Source organism: Xiphophorus maculatus, chromosome 13 (assembly GCF_002775205.1).
Source record: "Xiphophorus maculatus strain JP 163 A chromosome 13, X_maculatus-5.0-male, whole genome shotgun sequence".
Classification (NCBI taxonomy): domain Eukaryota; kingdom Metazoa; phylum Chordata; class Actinopteri; order Cyprinodontiformes; family Poeciliidae; genus Xiphophorus; species Xiphophorus maculatus.
In genome coordinates this window covers 14,535,810-14,549,527 of record NC_036455.1, presented here as the reverse complement: position 1 = coordinate 14,549,527, position 13,718 = coordinate 14,535,810, and the positions used below count along the sequence as shown (strand labels likewise).

Genomic DNA, 13,718 nt, shown 5'->3' with positions numbered 1-13,718 from the left:
ATCAGGCTCCTTCTGCAGAGCGTACGTAAAATTCCCAGGACTTACAGGCTTATCTCCTATGTTACCTTGCAGATCTTGGTTATTTTTAAAACCTTGCAGGTTCCTGAAAAGTGCAGATTGCTTTTCTGAAACTTCCAGGTTTCTCCTCTTGAACTTCCAGATTACTTTCTTTGAACTAACACGAAACGTTCAGCAGGTGAATGCGACCCAAACCAGATTTTTTGGCCATATGAGCCATATTCCAATTTTTCATGGCAGTCTGGACAGCCCAATTCTTTCCTATGGAGGTATTTTTGGTGCGAAAATATTTGTACATTGTAACTCTGAAGTTGAAGTCCTATTGGAGTTTTGTAATTGTTGCTTTGCATTTGTGAAAGACTGACAAAAATCTACAGTTACATCTCTTCAATTAGTGCAAGTACACAAATTGTATTCTTTGAGTCACACTTTAAAAAATCGTACACTTCTAGTTTTGCACCAAATGATCCAAAGCAAATGGTGCAAAACAAATCCGCATGCCTGTGTGGGAAAAAATAACGTTTCTTTATTTCTTTATCACTCAGAAATAAAGTAAAATATTTAGTTCGGATGTAAATATTTAACTTGCTAGCTAAATACTTAGCTTGCAGTTAAATAATCAGTTTGAAATGTTTGCTAGTTAAATATTTAGTTGATATGTTAAATATTTATCTCAACTATATTTTTAGCTTGTTAGCTATTTAGTTTAGCTAAATATTTTATTTGTGGATGAATAACATAGTGAAACAATGAAGCCCCTTTTAATTTTTTTAACAGGCTAAATAACTTAACTTTACAAATATCTCCCCAGAGTTTAAAGGCTGGTGTTGACAGGTTCAGATGTGCAGAAGGATTTCTATTAGTCACTATTGTTAATCCATTATTTGTACAAGAAAGTCTTCTGAGTTTCATGTTCTCTTAAAGTGACGAGGTTGCAATTTATTTTGCAACTCAAAGAAAAAAATGGGGGCTTGTCCGGGATATTTTAACCTAAATGCAGACTACATTAACCCACAACCCATCATGCTATTTCAATTAAATTTTCCAGGAAGTCAGTCAGACAGATGATCTCTCCTTCAGAACCAACTGACAAAACAACAGTCGCTTTATTGTTTATTGAACATTTTAAAACCCTTCCCTGGTGTACAACATCTTCCAACTGAATGCATTTCATTTCAAATATTAACAGAGCTGAAGCAGGTTAATGTAACAGTAGAAGGCTAATAACATGGGAAGAACCCGGCCGCAGTGTCGTCCACACACATGTACATATAAACATACTGAGAGCCAACATTCCTGTTCTGCTGGTCGATGTGTAGCGATCCAGGCAGAACATTTACAGGATCTCAGTAGAACCACAACCAGAACGTCGGGAGTATCTTTGGTAACAGAACCTCCTGCTGCCTGTCAACCGTTTCAGATTCGGTCCGCTGGTCTCCGTGCATTCAGGAGAACCTGCAGCTCCAGAAAGGCGCAGCAGGTTTCCGGCTACAGCAGCTGGATCTCCCACTGCTGACTCGGCCTCTCGTCGTTCTCCGGCATCACCACCACATGCTCCTTATCGTACGTTCTGCCGCCTGCAGAGAGAGAACAGACAGCAGAGCTGAAGACGAGGAGGGACAAACGCTCCGAGGTGGAAACATGAAGACAAACCAGCTGGAGGTTTTAACGCCTGGCAGCATGAAAACATTTCATCACATCAGATGAATAACGTCTGATCACTTCCAGCCAGACCTGCAGCACCTTTTCAGGCTGCAGTACAGGTTTCCAGTTTTCACTAAAGGTCTCTGATCCCCAGACATTCAAACCTGAAAACTTCTGATGCAGGATGGCAAAATACTGAGGCTTTATAATAATCATATTATTCTGGAAACTAATCAGTTTATTCACTAGATTTAACAAGTTTCATCCTTAATTCACAAACACTCGAGTGGCACACGAGTGGAAAAAGGGCAAGAAGAGGAAAACAATCTGCCACTTTCTCAATAATTACTACATTTTTATGGCCTTATATAGTAAATTAACTTACAATATAAGTTGCAAACCATATCATTATCGTAATTAATGATTAATTAATTTAATTCAAGTTTTGGCCCATGAGTAGTTTATGTTGAATTATATTGAAGACTGATATAAAATAAAACTATTCCAAACTTAACCTGAAACATCAAAAGAGACAGACTTCTGTTTGAAAATGCAATAAATAAAATTAATTATTGGTCAAACCGATCAATAACTTTCTCTGACATTGGATCCGTAGATCCAGAGGAGGTACAAAAAGATTTAACTCAAGTAAGAGTAGCTATACTTCAACATGTTTTTACTCAAGTAAAGGGCAGCCGTCCAAGAAATTACTCCAAGAAAGAGTAAAAAAGTATTTGGTAAAAAGTCTATTCAAGTGACTGATCAAATTATCAATAATTTAATATTTAAACATTACATCATCAGACAGACCAAAATATATAGTTAAGTGGAAATTTTGGTATTTTAGGGACCAAAATGACAATAATTCACATAAGTAAAAAATAACTAAATCAGGCAAAAGAAAATTTTTAAATTCTTTCAATAAAAAGTGATGAAACTTGAACAATAACTGCCAGCATCTGTCTGGTGGATTTTTGGTTAAAACATGTTTGTTTTTCATTCAGTGGATAGAAAATCCAGAAATTTTACTCAAGAGCAGAAATACTTCATAATGAAATTATTCAAGTAAAGGTACAGCGTAGTAAAAATACTCCTAAAAGTAACTTTTTCAAAATGTGAGTAAATGTAACGAGTTGCTACCCACTCTGCATAGCGCCGACTCTTCCTCCCTCACCTTTAACGTCCAGCACCATTCCAGGGAACGTCAGGCTGCCGATCGGACCCTGCATCTTCGCCGACCAGTTCTGGATCGGCTGCCGGCTCTCGTTCCACAGAACCACCTTGGCTGCCGGTTCCACGCTGCCCATCACTTGCAGACACATGGAGGGAGAGAGCTGCAGCAGAGGCAGAATTCAGACTTCAGGAACGTCTTAAATCAGGTAACAGATTTAATCTACGATGTTTGCGAGCCTGCAGGACGCTCACCTTGTTTTTAATCCGTCCCTCCTGGTAGAACCAGATGTCGCTCGGCGGCTCCACCTCCGCCGCCGCCACCACCCGACCCGACTTCAGCTCCTCCACCCCGCCCTGCACCGACAGGAAGTGACCGCTCTCCTTGTTCTTCACTCGGAAAAAGTGACGCTTCTGCAGGAGGAACACGTGCAGGTATGAGACGAGTATGGCAAGCCGATTTAACATAAAATCTGTTTTGTCTGACTATCTGTAATTACGGTCCAGATATTTAAAAATGACAAGTACATTTTGACTATCCTTCATAGTAATTGAAAATATCTGACTGACATTATTTGATTTCAAGACATCTGCAATTTAATTTGCACCAACTGAATTTTATAGACATCGTGTCTAGAAAGACATTCAGGATATCTAGAATTGGAATCATGAATGGCCAGAACAAAAAGCAAGATATCTTAAATCTGCTTTATTACTAATCATAATTTAATTGTTATCTGAAATATATGTTTCAGTTAGTCATTTTTATAGATGTCTTGACTTAAAGCCCCAGTACAACTTAATGGTAAATCTGATGTCATTTATACCAATCAGATTGTATTTAGATTTAATTTAATTTACTACTACGTCTAATGATAAACCAGTATCAGATATCTGGAATGTATGTGTGGTGAAGCTCATTTTATGTTAAAACAGTTTGCCATAAGACGCAAGTTAAGGTCATTTTTGGGTTTAATGATAGTAAATTAGTGAAAAATTCAGTTTATTAGTGAAAAGCAGAGACGTTTCTCCAGTTTGATGAAAGCAGTTTTTAGAAATGAAAAGCAAAGCAAAGTGAGTTGAGGTGGGCTGACCTGTCTGATGGGGTACATGGACCCGATCCGGTCCAGGGAGCTGAACTTGGGCCAGTTGGTGATTTCTATCGGCTCCAGGAGGAACTGGCGCCCCCTGTAGTTGCTATGCTCACACAAAACCCAACTACACAACAAAAAGAGACCCGGTTAGATCTGCATGACACACACACACCCCGACACACACACACACCTCGACACACACACACACACCCCGACACACACACACACCCCGACACACACACACCGTGGCACACACACACACTGCGACACACACACACCGTGGCACACACACACACTGCGGCACACACACTGCGACACATACACACACTGTGGCGCACACACACCCTGACACACACACACACTGCGACACACTGACCAGCCGCTGTTGACCCGGACCGACAGGATGTGGTCGTTGAAGCCGTCCTGGACCAGACTGGTGACCTCTGACTCGGTGGTGATCTCCCGGCCCTCCAGACCTTCGAGTCCGAACAGAGACACGGACGGCACCGACAGCGTCTGCACACACAGGAGGACGTTACCGGGACGACCGGCAGAGCGCCGGGTTCTAACCGGGAGACGCTCCTCACCATCGGCACCAGCTTGATGGAGAGCACCGAGCAGCTGGAGGGGCAGCCCATACTGGTCAGACTGGGATAGTCCTCCTCAGATAGGACATACATGTTCCCAGAGAACTGCTTGTTCTCACAGAGGACCCAGCTGGAAGACAGAGAGACACCTTGATGCTGTTCCCACTGACTGTCAGTCAATGGGAACTTTAAAGGCCAGTATTATGTTTTCCAGGCACAAGGTGCCATTTTATAGCACATTCGGTGCTGAATTTAACATTTTGAATGTTAAATTCAGCTGTTATAAAATTGCTGTATATTGAATATGACTTGAAAGAATTTAATTTGTAATTTAATTGGGCATCTGTCTCTTTAAAAGCTCCTGCTCTTTCTGAAGCTCCGCCTCCAGAAAGTCTCCTCTATTAACCCTTTAACAACGTTTTACCAGTGTCACTCTGAGCAGCAGATACTATAACGAGCTCAGCAGGAGTTTGCTAAATGCTGCTGCTAAATGCTAAATGCTGCTGGCTAGTCTGAAGGCGCTGAGTGAGTTTGTTTTTGATGAGGGAACAATTGAAAGATTATGATACTGGCCCTTTAAGAGGGAAACACTGAGTCTGCAGCTCTTCACTCTTTAGATTGATTAGTCTATTAAAATGTAATTTTAGCTTTTCCAGTTCATTCTCTGGGATGAACCAGCGACCTGAACTCGATACTCCGGTTAACTGTTGTCTTTCTCACCTTCCTCTCACCACTCGACATGACCCGGTGAGGAATTTTTCTGACAGCGCCCCCTGGCTGTGGTGAAACACAAGGCATTCGCCCCGGAAGTCTGGTTCAGAGTAGAGGATGATCTGGAGGAGAGGAGAATCGATTAGGTCCTGTAAAGTCCGAAATGAGTGAAGAAGCAGAAAGTTGCTGTAAAAAGGAGCAGATTGCCCGAACACTAAAATATTAAATAAATCAGGATTTTAAGGCTTGTTTGTGTTGAAAATGTGTAGCTTAGTTCATTAATATTTCCACAGAGGAAAGTTCCATCTTTTCATATTTGAACTGACAAAGTTGGTCGCATAGAGCAATCTAACTCTACAACGAGTTTCCAGGAAACAGCTTTTATTTTGGTAGTCCACTTCTGGTTATCTGTGAATTTACATTTTAGCTCAATATTTAGCTCTAAGCTAATTAAAGATGTAATTTAGGACTACATATTTAGTTTGAAAATTAAATATGTAGTTTGAACCCAGATAATCAACTTACTAACTAAATATTTAGTTTACAATCCCCAACTAAATACTTAGATTGGAGCTAAATATTTAGTTTATTTACTTCCCAATATGTCTTTTAACACCAATCCATTCGTGAAATGGAGATAAAACTGCCATAAACACGCGACTCATCCCGGTTCTGATCCGAAGATGGACGTCGTCCACCACTCACCTCGTCTCTGGGGCCGGAGGATTCAGCTGGAGCCTGAAACACAACGACATACGAGTGAAACCAGCGGCACTGTGAGCGACCCGGGTCGCTGGACTGGTTCTCACCGGTAAGATGGGCTGGACCGAGCAGACCCGGGTGTCCTGGGAGCCCCAGTCAGCACAGTTGTTGTAGAAGCCTTTCTCCAGGATGTATTGGTTCCCTGAGAAGTCCACATGGGAGTAGGCGATCCACCTGGGGGGTCAGAGAGTCAGGCGAGTCAGGTGACGGCCGAGTTCGGTGCCTGGAGCCGCAGAAGAAGAACCTACGCTCCGCTGAGGACGTGTATAGAGCGGGTGGAGGTTTTATAGTCGAAGAGCTCTACGTCAGGGATGGCCTCCGTCACCTCGAAGGTCTTCTCCTCCGTCACGCCCTGCTCCTCCTCAGGCTGCTCGAACATCACCATCACCGGGTCCGCTAGGTCCTGGAAACAGGAAGTGGATTCTGAGCAGCTCTTCCTACACAGATGTTAAGATGGCCGACCGTATAGAAACCAGGGATGCAAGCAATCAAGTAATCAAGATTAGTTGTTTTTTATACTATAAACCTTTAGTCAACTACTAATCAGTTCCATTCAAATAATAACATCTGCTTACACGCTTTTTCTCAGTGTTGTAATTTGGCCTCCATCCAGCAGGAGCTGCTGGCCATTCTAAAGCCGAACCAGTTAATACAGAAACAAAGATGGCAGCCACACCAGAAGGGGAAAGAGAAAAGGAGTGGAAAATAGTTTTTATCCAATTCTGTTTTGAAATATAAACTCTGAACAACATTCTGATGTTTCACTGCAATATCATCCAGCGGCGCCGCGTCAGCAACTCCATCAGAAACGACTCATTTGCTATGAAGGCAGACAGAAAAGAGGAGGAGATAACTGGAAAAAATGTAAACCTGATGGAAAAAATGTAACATCAATAAGCAAGGCTAATTTTTAGGGCTGTTGTAAGTTAATGCACTTCATGGGGAAAAGTTTTAACTCAAGATCGACCACGGGCAGTACAATTATTTTATCCTTTTTATATTTCTACTCAGCAACTCAAGAGGTTCCTGTGTTGTTATATTTTAAATACGTTTAGGTTTAATCATGTGAAAAAAAAATCACAATTCTCTGTTTATTCAGTAACTGCTTAATACAATTCACACAAAATTATGTTAAAATTAAAGGAAATGGTCACTTATCAATTAGTCATTAGTTGACCGGTAAGATTGTTAAACTTTAGATGAACTCATTAGTCGATAACTTACATCCGTAATGCAGACATGGGAAACATGGACCTACCGCCCGGATGATCCTGACGGAGCGCAGCTCGGAGTCGCAGCCCCCCCACACCCTCCAGTCGTGGTACTCGCCCTCCTCCAGCAGGTACTGGTGACCGCGGAAACCCTCCTTCTCGTATCCCACCCAGCTGGAGCGGCAGAGGCGGACAGAGCTGGTCAGACTGGTTTGGGGTCAGATCTTACCACGTTCCATCAGCGCTTCACTCACATTCCTCCCAGGACCTTCAGGGAGCCCAGGCTGGCCATGAAGAGGTTCTGCTGGCGGTCCGTCCGGCTCATGAAGTCCCTCAGGTTGGAGGAGATGGTCCTGGACTTCCCAGAGAAGTACGGCTTCTCGTAGATCACCATCTGAGGACAGAGGGGGACCGACGGGGACAGTCAGGACGCCGGCTAGCTGGAAGCTGCAGGATCTAACCAGATGCTGCTGCAGGTTCTCACCTTGGGTTCGCTCATGTTCTCCACCCGAGGTTCTCCCTGTCACAGAACCGAGCTCAGGTTATCATCGTCAGCAGCACAAGGCCGGGCTTCAGCAGGAGTACTCACCACTTTGAGGGGATGCACTGAGCCCACGTAGGGCTGCTCCACCCCCCAAGCCGCAGGGTTAGAGTAGCCCCCCACCTCCAGGATGCGGGGGACGCCCTGGAAGAAGGGCTGAGCGAAGACCAGCCAGCTGAAGAGCGGAACAACATCTGGGTCAGAACCCGTCACAAGACAGAAACCTACCTGTCCTCTCAGGGCGGCTCACTCACAGCCCGGCGTTCACGATGATGGAGTTGGCTTTGATGGGAAACCCAAAGATCCTGGCGTCCTCCGCCGTGTCCCGGAAAACCACCTTCTTCCCCTCCGCGTTCTCCTCTGGGAAGAGACAGATCTCTGGAACGCTGTAGTCCTGAGGAGACACACAAAGCAGATCCCACAGAGGTCACCGAACGTCCCACAGAGGTCACTGAACGTCCCACAGAGGTCACCGAACGTCCCACAGAGGTTAGAGAAGATGAACAAAGTCTGATAGATGTCAGGGAAGATGGAGAGTGTTTTCGCCTTCCTTCCACAGGTAGGAAAATGTCTGAGAAGGTTCTAGTAGAACCGGGTTGATGAAAACTGCTTTCCAATTTTTTTTTCCCATTCTGACATGAAAACTTGTAATTCTGAGATTAAATATTTTTTTTATTCCTAGTGGAACAAAAATAATCCTCTTCCAAATCGATCAGCTCAATAGTTCAGACGGTCACAGTTCCTTTAAATCTGCAGGCTGCAGGTTCTCAATGGGGCCACTAGATGGTGCTAGAACACGTCACAGCCTGGGCCAGGTCTGATGTTCTGCTCCTAGACTAACTGGAGTTATCAGACCAGAAGCTCACAGACCTACTCTTCCTCCTCTTCCTCTGTTTAAACTGAAGGATGAAGATCATCTGCGGCTCAGACTGACGGCAGGAGGACAAACGGGAATAAAAGCTCCCTGCTGCTCACCTCACAGGTCTGAAAGGAAGATGTTCCAGCTATCTGCTCAGCTTTAGCCTGATGACCAGCAGATGGCGCTCTAAGTCAGCCTGTCCTCCCAGCCCACAGCATCACCCCTCCGTGTCTGTGTGTTGGAAGGAGAAGTGAAGCCGTCTCACCCTGACCGCTCTGCGAATCGATCCGATGATGAACTTCTGGGTCGGTTTCTCCTCGCTCTGCTCCTCCGTTTCTCCGTTCTTCTTCTCCTCTTCCTGTCCGTTCTGCAGCGCCTCCTCAAGTGGGCTAAAGGGACAGGTGAGCTCCACGTCTCCCTCGTCCAGGGCGATCTTCTCCCCTTTAAAGTCGGGCTTTTCATAGAGAACCCACCTGCAGGAGAGCAGCCAGCTGTTAGAACGTGTCTGAGGTCAAAGGTTAACATGTCAGTTATCACTCCAGGATCAACGAGCGATCAGCTGTGAACCGGCGGAGTAAAAATGAAGTGTGACAGGTCGGATTGGATCGAACAATCCCCTGGCTGAGTGACATGGGGACGCTCCACACCCACAGTTCAGGAGAAACGAGGCGTGGCGCGTCCTCCATGTTTACACGGCACGAAGTTTGTGAATCAGGAGCCAAACGAGGCGCCGGAATGAGGAAGACCAGCAGCTTGATGGTGTTTAATTATAGCCAATCATCTTTATGACTGTCAACCTGATCTTCCAGATAACTGTCTGAACCACCTGGGATTACCAGACGCCATACCAACCTGGATATGACAGAATATTACAGATTAATGTTATAGATTCAGAACCAAGAGATGTTCGAGTAAAATCTGACAAATAATCGAATCTCCTCAGTTTCATCCCCAAGACCCCTGAACTGATGCAGAGCCGTTTCATCCAAGACTGAATCAATCAATAAATATTTCTGTTAACAAATAAATGTCTCTACGTCTGGACCCATGTCGGACCCGTTCGAACCCGTTTGGACCCGTGTGTGGCGGCTCACCCTCCTCGGACCACCCTGATGGAGATAGTGTCCTGCAGCTCCCAGGACGTGGCGTCCATGACGTCTCCGCGGATCTCCATCCTGCGGCCGCACATTCCCGGCCGGTCGAAGATGTAAATCTGTTGAGAGGAGGTCAGAGGTCACTGACATTGATATTCCAGAGACGGTTCTGATCTGGCATTATGAGACCCGTCAGCGCTGGGAAAAGACAAAAACTTTAATATCAAACACGAAGAACCTGAAAAGTATTCATCCCCGACCTGCTGCCAATAACTGGTAGTGATTCTCTAACGTCACCCTGGATGACCTTTGACCCGGTCTGCATTGCTGAATTGATTTAATTCACACATTGGAGAGTTGAAGGTCAGCATCTCACTCAGATTTAGGTCCTGACTTTGACTAGGCCACTCCAGATCCTTTCTTTCTGCCCATTTAAAGGCCGACTTGCTGGTGTTCCTTGGATCATCGTCCTGTAGCCGTGATGAAGTCATGAACCTGCTGCTGAATGTGATCTTCTATTTAGCAGAGTCAGTTAAAGTGACTCGGTGGGAAGCAGCTGTGCTGGTGTTCAGCTGCAGCAGCCTGCGTCGCAGCAGCATGCTCCAGCAGGCCTGATGCTTTAATAACAGAAACAGGTCCCGGCTCTGCGAGCGCTGTGGTTTTCAGATGAAGATGATTTGGTTGAACCAGTTCTTCTGATGAAGACCCGCCTCCCACCCAACACCTCCACCCGGTGGGAAAGTCTGACTGAAGCTAAAGGTCTGCAGGGAAAACATTTGATGGTTTTTATCTGGAGGTTTTCTGGAGTCAGAATCTGCGAAGCGGCCATCTTGTATTCACCGTTCTGATCAGGATTGACCTTGGGTCGAGTTTGTTCCACGTTTCCAGACGTCATTGTAATAATCTGGGTCATAAATTAAAAACAGAGCCATAAACCATCCAGAGATTCAGATAAACTTCTGCAGCCTGAAGAAAACGCGTCCAGAGGAGACGAGGAGCTCACTCTGTTCCTTTAACTACACCGCACCAGCTGTGGAGCATGGTGGTGGCAGCATCATACTGTGGGCCTGCTGCACTGCCAGGGGTACAACCTGAGGCCATAATGAGGCGAGGTCTTTAACTAGACCACAAACCAGCAGCTGGATGGTTCTATAAAGAACCTGAACTGGTTCAGTGACTGGGAGCCTGAACTGGTCGCAGATTTTGTCTCTCTTTAGTGGATAAAGTCTGAACGGGACAGAGAAGGTCTTCCTTCCACTGACTTTCTTCCTGTCAATCAGCTTTACCATTTTATTGTTCTGTAACCAGTCTAACCATTTGGACTAACTGGTGGAACTCACCTTTCCTGGTCGCGGATTCAGCTTCCCGTGTTCCTTCTCCTTGGTGAGCTGCAGACAAACAGAAATATTTCAGGATCAATCATCAGTTTGATCCGAACCGCCTGAGCCTGGAAGAAGGTTCCTAAGGCTCAGCTGGAGCAGCAGGAGTGTTTCTGGGTCCAGTTTGTTCAGGTGAGAGGGTCCGGTGTCATTGGGATTGGGTTTCGGACCCGGAGGCCCGGCTCCCGTATCAACTCTCGCTGCTCTGACTTCATCTGGATTAATCTGAAGAGGCTGAGACATTTTCATCTGTCAGCCTCTGAGGTTCCTCTGGTTTCGTGCTCAACACGTTCCTGCTCATGCATGAAGTGGAAGTGAAGCTGTAAAGCTGCTTCCTGGACCGAGCCGTCCATCAGAATCAACCTGCTGATGTTGGTAGAAAAACCGGATCTCAGCTGCTGACTGACAGACGGTCAGACAATGGAGCAGTTCCCTCCACATTCCTCGGTCTCACGGCTCGCTCGTCAGGACCCAAACGACACAACCTGCTTCTGGTTCGGATTCTGACCGGGTCCAGAGGAACGGCGCAGCAGCTTCAGAGCTGAAACCAGCATAGCGAAGCTGCACTATTCCCGCCTGCGGCCAGAGAAAGTGCTGCTTCAGCAGAACTAGGCGAACGGAGGTGTGATGAAGACACGTGGTTCCGAGGAATTCTCTCCCTGTCACCTCGTCTTCCACCTCGCAGAGCAGAGCAGAGCAGAGGATGAATGCGAAGGAGAGGTGCGGCTGCGTCTCTGCAGGATCAGGCAGATAGCTGCTGCGGGTGTGGACGACTCTGACAATATTTATCTAGACCTGAAGCACGAAACTCTCTGCAGGATCCCAGCAGCTGCTTTACATTCTGATATCGGCCTTTCACTGCTGCATGCTGCACATCGGGGACCTCAGAGCATTCATAAAAACGATGTCACTGCAACCTCCCAGTGTCTTCATATAATAGAGTGCAGATAATTGAATATTTCAGGAAAATCTTTCACATGTGGAGACAAGAACCCACAGACGTTCCCACAAGGTTTGATTTTTACTTTTTGTTTTTTAAACAAAAAACGTTAGTCAGTGAAAAGTTCAAGATGGTCCACAAGGAGAATTTACTATTTCACTACATTTACAAACATTTATTACTGATGAATACTTTGGGCATCAAGTTATGTACAATTGGACCCATAGGAACCATATTTACATTTTGCATGCCGACTAGGGTTGATTTGGAAAATTAATTTTTGCTCTGAAATCACAAATTAGATGAATGTGTCTGATGTCAAATTATAGCCTACATATTTTGAACCAGGGAGAGTTTTTTTTTCTTCTGGTGGGCATTTTTCAAAATGGCTACCATGGTTATAATGGAGAATGTATGTTTGATATGGTGAAGGCCACAGCTAGACAGCAGAAGCCAACAATACACTGCTGAACATAAAAATGACTGGAAGCTAATGCAAAATGCATTAAATAAATTAGCAGAAGCTAACACTAAGCACATAAAAAAATGAATGTGACTGGGAACCCACACTGGTTCCCAGTCCCTAAACTAGGGATGTGATTATTTTTCTAATCACATAGAAAAATAGCAGAAGCTAATGCTAAATCACTAAATGCATAAAAAAAAAAGTTAGGGGGCGTGCTGTGGTGGCGCAGGGGGTTAGCACGCCCCACGTTTGGAGGCCTTGGTCCTCGTCGCGGACGTCGCGGGTTCGGCTCCCGGTCCCGACGACCGTTACCGCATGTCTTCCCCCCTCTCCTCACCCTCCTTCCTGTCAGCCTACTGTCGGAAAGATACGAGCCGCTAGCGCCGCAAAAACTCTTCGGAGAAAAAGAAAAAGTTAGTGGATGCTAAGGCTAACCGTTAAGACACGAGTCTTCATGTCCTTCCAGTTGACGACTGTGGGGAGACTCACCAACAGAAAAGTCTTTAGTTTCTGATTGTGCTACATATTATTACTTTAAAGTTGTATGAACAGGATGACCAAAGCAGGAAAACATAATGTGACATAAAGTTCATCCAAATTATGAAAATGGGTGACATTTTATGGCAATAATTGGTTCAAAGGCTCAAAAAGGTCAGCCATCTTGAAAAATGGCTGTCATCCTGAAGTTCAAGTGGCTGATGGGAAATATGAAAAACATACAACCTGAATTTTTATGCTTGTTTGGGGACTTGACAGAGTTTTACAGTAACATGCTGCTTTATGAATAGATCATCCATCAACCACGGAGCAGAACCTCCCTCCTGTCTGAGTCCAACTGCAGAGCAGTTCTAGTCTGACCCGAGCGCAGGTTCTGCTCAGGTTTTACATTCGGATTTTGGGTCAGGTTCTGCTCAGGTTGTGTTGCAGTGAAACTACACATTTCCAGTCAGGGTGGGTAATCATTACTGTCTGTTAAATGATTTTTGGATCAGAAGGTTCCTTCCTGGCCCCAGACGTGTGCAGACGTGTGCGCCACACGCAGACACACCTTCAGCTGCCTAATTACATCTGAGTTGCTCGGAGTGAAGAAGAAGTTTGGATCAAGCTGCAGCCATTTCTGGAACCTGTTTTTACATTTCTGTTTAACACAACAGAAGCTCCATAATTGTGTCATAAACACAGATGGGAACAAACTGTTTACAGCCAACGACGGACTTGATCCCATCCCACTGAGTGGCGATG

General features: G+C 45.2%; 1 protein-coding gene across 2 annotated transcripts in view; it reads right to left on the bottom strand.

The window, feature by feature from the left end:
- Positions 1–1,118: 1,118 nt before the first annotated feature.
- LOC106700112 overlaps positions 1,119–13,718 on the bottom strand; it is a 29,258-nt gene continuing 16,658 nt past the window's right edge. For both annotated transcript variants that reach the window (XM_023344940.1, XM_023344939.1), the window contains 18 exons: positions 11,032–11,079; positions 9,692–9,810; positions 8,863–9,070; positions 7,993–8,132; positions 7,787–7,913; positions 7,682–7,717; positions 7,452–7,591; positions 7,245–7,371; positions 6,235–6,389; positions 6,034–6,160; positions 5,930–5,962; positions 5,234–5,346; positions 4,514–4,643; positions 4,303–4,442; positions 3,927–4,050; positions 3,088–3,246; positions 2,837–2,996; positions 1,119–1,595 (listed from right to left, as the gene is read on the bottom strand). In XM_023344940.1, the coding sequence (XP_023200708.1) occupies positions 1,507–1,595; positions 2,837–2,996; positions 3,088–3,246; positions 3,927–4,050; positions 4,303–4,442; positions 4,514–4,643; positions 5,234–5,346; positions 5,930–5,962; positions 6,034–6,160; positions 6,235–6,389; positions 7,245–7,371; positions 7,452–7,591; positions 7,682–7,717; positions 7,787–7,913; positions 7,993–8,132; positions 8,863–9,070; positions 9,692–9,810; positions 11,032–11,079 (2,175 nt within the window). In that variant the 3' untranslated portion in view covers positions 1,119–1,506. The remainder of the gene's footprint in view (positions 1,596–2,836; positions 2,997–3,087; positions 3,247–3,926; positions 4,051–4,302; positions 4,443–4,513; positions 4,644–5,233; positions 5,347–5,929; positions 5,963–6,033; positions 6,161–6,234; positions 6,390–7,244; positions 7,372–7,451; positions 7,592–7,681; positions 7,718–7,786; positions 7,914–7,992; positions 8,133–8,862; positions 9,071–9,691; positions 9,811–11,031; positions 11,080–13,718) is intronic.